Source organism: Limulus polyphemus, unplaced genomic scaffold, assembly GCF_000517525.1.
Source record: "Limulus polyphemus unplaced genomic scaffold, Limulus_polyphemus-2.1.2 Scaffold13, whole genome shotgun sequence".
Taxonomy (NCBI): Eukaryota; Metazoa; Arthropoda; class Merostomata; order Xiphosura; family Limulidae; genus Limulus; species Limulus polyphemus.
In genome coordinates this window covers 1,747,232-1,756,145 of record NW_013665623.1, presented here as the reverse complement: position 1 = coordinate 1,756,145, position 8,914 = coordinate 1,747,232, and the positions used below count along the sequence as shown (strand labels likewise).

The window sequence follows — 8,914 nt, the reverse complement described above, 5'->3', positions numbered from 1 at the left end:
TTGTGACTTTGAAAGTCACTAGCAACGATTACTTAATTAAATTGGTGGAATTATTGTTCAGATTTTTACATTAACTATTCTCGTGTCTTATAAGCAGCTTTACAAATATTTAGTAATTTGACAAAAATATAAAAAATAATATAGGGGTTTATTTAGTAAATTCAATCATTGTTGACAGTTTGAAGAGATTGTGTTTTGAATACGTGATATCTGTAGAGAAAAATCTAAAATCTTTAAAATGTCATGGATATTTTCGTAACTACAAATCACACACACACAACCACACATGAGCTGGGCATAGCGTCCAGACTGTGAATATGAGGGTTAATGTTCGCGTTCCATTTACCTCAAAAACGCACCCCTCACTTGAGGCCGTGAGTACGATATAAAAGTGATTCGAATCCCTCTGTTCGAACAGACAAGGGTTAGCCCAAGCTTAAACTGTTGACCAACCGCTTTCCGTATAGTCAATCAGTTCAAAATAAGGGACGCCTATGCTCATATGGCATTTTTATAGTTTTTCTCAGAAATTCTAAAATATAAATAGACCCGTATATATTATCGTCCAAAACTCTGAGTACAGAAGTTTGTTATTAAACAAAACATCACAGTTATCATATTGCCATTCGTATTTGATAGAATTTATTAATAAATGTATGACAATAGTATATTGTAAGGAAAAACTAAATTAACAATATGAACTATTAATAAATAAACTCTTCCTCTGGTTGAATTATTTCTTTCTCTCTCTAGTCTATGCTAGTGACATTTTTCACCATTACTCGCAATATAATTTAGTGTAGTGTTGTGGTATGTAAACATACTATGCATTTTTTTAATTATTTTATATTAAGGCAGCTGAACATTTTCGAAACTTTTCATGCATACTATAGAGAACAGACTTTAACTTATTGTTTATTGAGTTTAGAGATAGGATTATTTTTCCAACGTTATATCTTAATGTTTTAAACACTAAAATAACATAAGTTACTCAGTGATAGTTTGGGAGAAACGCTGCCTGCAATATAAATCATATAACGATTTGTTTGAAATTTTTACAGAATTGTTTTTTGTTGTTCTTTGATTGAGAGTTAATAGAAAAAATATATATTTCATGTAGCAAAAGAAAAGACCAAAGAAATGATCCGTCTTTAGCTTTCTTTTTTAAACCGGTGTTTCATCAATTGGAATTTAAATTAATAAAATCCGGGATTTGATTCCCTGCAATGGAAAGAGCGCAGATACTAAGTTGTGTAGCTTTGAGCAACTAAACAAGCAAATAATTTAGAACGGGGAAAAATAATCAATGATTAGAGTAGTTTTTTATATAAAAAAAAGAGAACTGAGTTTTGTTTCCATATGCTGGCTTAAATTAAATCTCAGTGAAATGTTGGAAACATAATTATATCATTTCTCAAACATATAAACTTACATTTCAGCTAACTTGTTTTTCATTACACAGACTATCACTGTGCCCTAGTGTCTGACATTCTGCTACAAGGATATCTCTACCTTTCACAAAACTACTTTGCTTTCTACTCAAACATCTTTGGCTATAAAACAAAGGTGAGATAAGAAAGGAAGAATTGATTAAAATTATGTGATAATTTTATTAGCTTACAACTATTTAACATTTTATATATATTATAGTATCCATTGAGTATTAGATATGACATTTACTAACTACAGGGCAAACATTGTATCAATAACTTCTTTTAACAACATTCAACACGAGGGTTATTGAAAACTGCAAGTTTATATTTTAAACAATCAACTTATAGATTCAACCAAGCATTTAAGTAGTTGATAGTTTCAAATTTGTAAGTAACATTTAGTATATTTATTTGCCCAACTTATGAGAGTTATTTCTTTTTCTTGAGCCAATTAGTGGGCTTGTAACAACAACCAAATTGAGGCTACATCACATAAGTAGTACACGCATACATAAGGACTTCAGTCTCTTTGATGAATAGTTTATCATCCCCTTTCCATGGTATTTAAAACTGACTGGGTTGACTACAGCAGCTGAGGCTTTGTTTAACTAACAAAAGTGAGGCGTTGACAGCATCTTTTTAAGTGAAGGACATGTGTGGAGGAAACTAAAAGTCAGCTAATACTGTGAATTAAACATCTATGGTGAATGCAGTTAACACTATTTTAGAAATAATAGCTGCATGTTAGATTGGTTTTTACTAGAAATCATGTTAATTTCATTACTACTTTTTAACGAGCACTTTGGAGATTAACCAATATATATGTAGAGGTAAAACGAGTTTTAACTTCATGAAGTGTAGAGGTAAGAAGAGATTTAACTCAATGACGAGTAGAGATTAAACGAGCTTTAAGTCCATGAAGTGTGGAAATAAGAAGAGATTTAACATCATGACGTGTAGGGGTAAAAAGAGTTTTATCTCAATGACGAGTAGAGGTTAAAGGAGCTTTAAGTCCATGATTTAACTTCATGACGTGTAGAGGTAAAACGAGTTTTAACTTCATGAAGTGTAGAGGTAAGAAGGGTTTTAACGCCTTGGAAATGTTTTTTTCCTCTAGAATATAAAAGACTTCGAATTAATATTTCGATCCCCAAACTATTGTGCTCATTCAAATATTTTGTGAAGCATGGATAGTAAAGGGTTATTTATGTTCTAAGCAAACGGTTATGTGACTGACTTCTCTGCCTTGACAATGGTAAATTATCGAAAGCTAAAAACTGAGATTTTTAGTAGTATCTGCTACTTTATGCAATAATTTAAAAAAGATGTAAAATATAACTAAATAAACAGGATTATTATTGTTTCTCTGTCTCTTTATTCACCGTGATATTGTGTTAAGTAAGTTTTTGTACTTATGTCAATGATATTACACATTGATATATAGTCAATGATATTATACATTATGTGGTTAATACATAAATCATTTGTTATAACCCTAACAAAAAAGATTGCATATCAGATTAGACATAATTTATAAGCTAACTTTATATAACGTAATAAGTGTAAAGCTAATTTATCTATTCCAGTTAGACACTCTCACCAGTTATCAGCCAAGTGACATAAGTTACTTTTTAAGAATGAGTTGACGATGTTTCGGATAATAACTCATAAATATCTATACTATAAACTATCCTAATCAAGAATTTTATCAAGAAGAAGTTTTCTAATATTGAAATAAAAGATTGGCATTAATATTACACATCCGAAGGAAAGATAGTTTATATATTTATCTTGTTTATTTGAACGAGGGACAAAAGGAAAATACGCAAGTTAAAAAATAATTCTAAACATCAGGCTTATAAACTACTCATCAGATAGGCTTGTAACAATGGCTGGGGGAAAAAACATCAACTAAGTTCGTAATCGATGCTATAAAACCGGTAAATCTTTTAGCAGGTTTTTCCTTATAGTTGCCTAGCGACTTTAATGGTCAAAAAAGTAATAGCTCCAAATTTTTAAGCTCAATTACCATGGTAACATGATTTTCATAGTTACATTGTTTTTTAGTTTGTAGCTTTGAAATAGCTCAATTGTTTAAAAACTACTAGGTCATTTGGTAAATTACCTCAGAAATTTATAGCTCTTGTTAGAAAAATGAGCAAAAAACTACTTGTCTAACATATATTTATATTGTTTATGATTATCACCTTAAAGACAACAACCTTATTGGTAAAATACATTCTTACATTATAATGGCTAATGTTAATTAAATGTTTCTTACAATGACTTTTTTTAACAAGTAGTAAATATGTTTATCCAAATTTATTAATGCAATGAATCTTATTCTTCCTACATTGCAACCAGGTTAGTTTTTTTAAGGCCGGCTTTTGCTAGAAATTAATATTTTAGAACTAAATAGCTTATGAGTTACATAAACAGCAATTAACACTCACATAAACCTGCGAGTATGGAAATATTGCCCTATTTCAACAACAGCAGTTGTAGTTGAAGTTAATTTTCAAGCATATTATAGGAGATGGAAAGTTTTTAAAAATATATTAGAAATAATCAAACAATAAATAGTCACAAAAATATATTAGAAATAATCAAACAATAAATAGTCACAAAAACAAAAAATACATAAAACAGACATGTTAAACCTAAACCTTATTATGTGTCAATGATATACATACATGTATGTGTTCAACTATAAACAGAGAAACTGGTAAAGAACATAATTCAGTCACCGGTCTATTCTTCAGTATTACTCATAATATACACTCCACGTAACTTCCAGGAAAAACGTTTTCTTATGATATTGGAAACTGGTGATATATACACTATTGACACAAAAAAATTTAAAAGTTAGTGGTTGGTGATACGATGTACATATGAGATTGGGTAGAATATCTAGTGTACACAAGTTTCAACTTTCACGATCTATCATGAGATTGTATTTTCTTTGTAATTGAATGTAAGTTTTGGTTATAAACCGTATATGTAGTATATTAAATCAGTCATTATTCAACCACTGATACAGCATTTTTGCTATGCCATTTCAGTTCTTGATTCCTGTAGGGAATGTTATCCGAGTAACCAAAGAACGTACAGCGAAAATAATACCCAACGCCATTGGAATAACAACACACGAGGAAAAGGTTTTGTGGTGTTTATGTGTATATTGTAGAAACAGTTTCACAATATTATCAGCTAAATATAACGGAAATTTAATAAAATGCGTATAACTTTCCTTTATATGTCTAATAATATGTGTAATTGTGTGCGTATTTCGTTGATGGTTTTATTTTCTAGTTTCGTTAAAGTGTCAAGTATTTTATATAACTCTGTTCATGTTTAGTTGCAGTTTTAGGAAGGTTTGTATTTTGTACTTTCAGACTACCAAGGAGTAGGTTTTACTCCATAAATACGATACGATAAACTATTTATAGTTATATATGAAAAGTTGTGATCATTCTTTAAAGACTAAGGACAAAAAAAAATTTAGTGATATAACTGGATTATCTTGTCCTTCTAAGTCAGCAACGTTCATGGAAATTTTGATCGTTATCATGGTAATCAAGGCCAATATATTCACAATTAAAAATAACTATTAAAAGGAACTGTCAGATCATAATTAATAGATATATAGAATCTCAAAATCCACTTTAGCAAGAAAAAAAAAGCTGTTACATAAACCATCGTTAATTAACCAAAACCCCAGTGTTTATAAAGGTTTTCTTGAATTCTAAGATATTTTTCAGATTGTTTACTAGAAAAGAAAGTAGATTTGATATGGCGTTTTTAATAACGAAATACGAAATTGGAGATAAATCTCGCTATATGTTTGTCAAATTTCAAGTACTAGTGGGAAGACAATATAGTTTTTTCCTCAGTGACAACAGCATGCCCTAAGAATACGGATTCCATGCAGAAAATCCTCTAAAGTTTGCGTGGTTAAGGTAACAAAGCTAAGAGGGCGCTACAAACGTTGATGTTTCTACAAGTGTCATAGCATTATTTTTATTTAGTCTCTTACAGTGTAATTGCAGAAGAGGGAGAAATATGCATGACAAGGTAATTGTGAAGATAATCCACGACGTCAGTTCTGTGAAAGCTTCCAAAGCGTGACATTATTCTTCACATTCTGTACAGCCTCATACCACTCTGTTTAAGCTAATGTAATAATAGTCTAAGTTTTATAAGCCTTTAATACTTCACTGTTATGAACATAGTATTTTAAGTATAGATATAAACATGCTCTATTATCTAAAATAATTTAAAGATGGTATTATAACATTTAAATGTAACGTATTATAAGTCCAGTTGCTAGGAGCAGTTCTATATAAGTGATCATGACAAAATATATTCGTTTAGAACTATATATTTGACCACTAACTAAGATGTGTTGTAACTACGTTCATTTATCGGAAATTATAACTGGTCATAAAATGTGTCGTTGAGTCGATCACAATATTCACTTTGGATTGATAGAGGTTAGCACTATCTTTACCCAGTGTCTTCGCCTTTTAAACAATCAACGACATCTTAACAAAGCTAATGTTGTTGGAGATTAAAACAATATACTAAGTCAGATTTTACTAAAAATTAGGATAAAAAGTTATATGTTTTCCCTTAAGTTTTTTATAATACCAAATATCTTTCATTGTCTATATTTTTCTCTACTACACTGTAGAATAGTTACACTTGTCATAATGTGCTGTTTCTATAGGTATATAGTTCAACCTCTCAGAACACCACCTTTGATATTATCAGCTTAAACCCTCGTTCGGTTTTACAAACAAGAGCTTAAAAGCCTTTCGAAAATGAATTTATTAGACATGAAATGCACTTGGTTGTATGCAACATCATATTCATGGAGATGTAAGGCGAGGGTTATTGTAGATAATAAAACAATTAATTATATTAATTTAAGTTTGTTATTAGTTAATCAACAAAAAAAAAATATTGTACTTGAAAACGTTTAGTAATGTGGATTTCCTTTGATTATTTGTACAATTTACTTTCAAATATATATATGTGTTGATTGTTCGCATTCTTCAATATATATATATATATAACTATGGCACATTTTTTTGAAAGTAACTTCTTTTTTTTTCCATAGTTTGTTTTTGGATCACTACTGTCAAGAGACGCCTCCTATCGGTTGATACATCAAATATGGAAAAATGCATCTTATGGGGTAAACAAATATTTTAATATTTTATAGTCAAACAATTCGAAAATGTTTAAAGGGTAGAGTAGAATATAGTATAAAATATTATTTACGTTAATTTTACGGATTTCTGTAACTAAATAAAGTATAGAAGGCTGGTAAACTTTATATATGTGTGCAGTTGTTTTACACCCTTCTTTACTTTCTCTCAAACTTATTATCAGTAATTTCTGAGCTAATATGGATATTTGTTTCGTTGCATTGCATATCAGGAACTTTGCCAACAAGAGGAAAGTGAAAGCGGAAACACATCTCCTCTACTTTCGGTAGGTGTTTTAAACGTATTTTCTTTTATATTTCTATCGGCATACTCTTCCTATTTCCTTGCCAACGTGTTTTGTTATGACTCTTTTTATTCAATTCTACAGTAGTACGTTTCACTCATTCTTATTACTGTGAATACTGTAAAGCAGTGGTTCCTAAACTCTTTTAGACTCATACTTCCTTGATGTGAATAAAAAAGTATGAAGCCCCAACCTATAAAAATGCCTTAAAATGTGATTTATGAATTTCAAAAAATACTTACTATTGAACTTTAATGATATCTATGAAGTACTTTTTTCTATTAAATTGTATGTTTGTAATTTAATGTAGCCTTTTATTATCAATTTATATGTATTATAATTAGACCATCAACAATTAATTATGTTTGGGTTAAATCTGTAGACTGATGATCAATTAAATACACACTTAATTTTATGTAAGGTTATCTTATTTTCGTTATAAAATATAAAGCAATCCTGTAATTTGATTAATTCAACATAATTTTTATCGGCTTATTGTTTATTTATAATTAAAATCAATTCAGCACCTTTGTTTTCGGCCCATTTTTTGGCGCCCCCCCCCCCCCCCAGAAAAAAGCTTCACAGCCCCAGGGATCTGCAGCTCACACCTTGGAAACACTGCTGTAAAGCACGAAACTACCACTAACGAAAATTAAACTTTCTTGTTGAGTTTTACAATAGAACATTCCGCTCGTTTTGCTCATTGTAAATATTGTAAAAACGAAACTATAATGAACTACAAATATTGCTTTTTCTTGTTGAGTTCTACAACAGCAAATTTCGCTCATTCTTCTCATTGTTAATACTGTAAAAATATATAACGTTGTGAGTGAAGTTTGTACAAAAACTTATTTAACTTTTTTAAAACTATCGAACCACAATAAATGTCTGGATATTTTAACGAAAGTTGTATGGTTTCTTTGTTTAGCGGAAATAAATATTATATTTGTCTGTTAGCCAAGGAACAAGTTAGGTGACACATTTAAATCTACCGGTTTATAAGTTATCAAAAAAGTGTAGTAGAAATCAAATATATATCATAGTTATTATTTTATTGAGACATGCTTCGCATTTCTTTACGTATAAATGTGTTGGACCTAAAAATATCATAGTGTAATAATAATTTCATAAAACTTTCACAATATATGTCTGACTAGATTAGGACCTTTGAATAACTTTTAAGTAGGATACATATTATTTAATGAGTATTTCGTTTTTCATATATCATAACCCAACCTGTACCTGCTTACCAGCTGAAACCCTTTACACGCTACCCGTCTTAAGACTAGCTGTAGAACTTAATATTGAGATTAATTTCGTATTCTTGCTCTAATCAAGCTGAAGGAATATATATTGAACTAGCTTGTATATATTTATTATCATTTCATTGTAAAAGACAAGCATCAGAAACATATAAAGTTACATACAAAAACACTGTCAAAAGAAATAAAACATTTTCGAAAAGTTTTACACCACGATCTGTTTATCAACAAAACGTTAAGAAAGTAAACTAAGGAAAGCATCTAAAATATTCAAGAAAATTTAAAAGAGGATCATGGAAATATATTATCATGCTGTTATTATATAAGTATATTTTTATATTATTGCATTAACATTATCAACACATTATATTATAGTATATCATAAATATGATGTTCTTTTTCATAGTGGTAATTTAATGTAAAACTGTTACACGTACTTATATCAATAGAAAGATGTTGGTCAGGTGCGAGAAAAGGATAATCAGTTGTTATTCAAGGGTTCTGGACAGGTATAACGGATGTTACGGATTAGAATTTCAAATAGTCCGAAGCCGAGATAACTGATAATTTAAATTTAGTAGTTATATTGTACTTTAAATTTAGTATTTAAATATATGCTGATATATTAGTCAATCTACGATATTTGCCAGCAAGACTGATATACACCGTCTTAGTTTTTAACACAAATACGTTTTAATATAC

General features: G+C 29.6%; 1 protein-coding gene across 7 annotated transcripts in view; it reads left to right on the top strand.

Moving 5' to 3' along the window:
- LOC106456969 (GRAM domain-containing protein 1C-like) overlaps positions 1–8,914 on the top strand; it is a 75,198-nt gene that overhangs the window by 56,487 nt on the left and 9,797 nt on the right. For all 7 annotated transcript variants that reach the window (XM_022382940.1, XM_022382929.1, XM_022382915.1 and 4 more), the window contains 4 exons: positions 1,463–1,566; positions 4,496–4,591; positions 6,556–6,633; positions 6,879–6,932. In XM_022382940.1, coding sequence (XP_022238648.1) covers positions 1,463–1,566; positions 4,496–4,591; positions 6,556–6,633; positions 6,879–6,932 — 332 coding nt within the window. The remainder of the gene's footprint in view (positions 1–1,462; positions 1,567–4,495; positions 4,592–6,555; positions 6,634–6,878; positions 6,933–8,914) is intronic.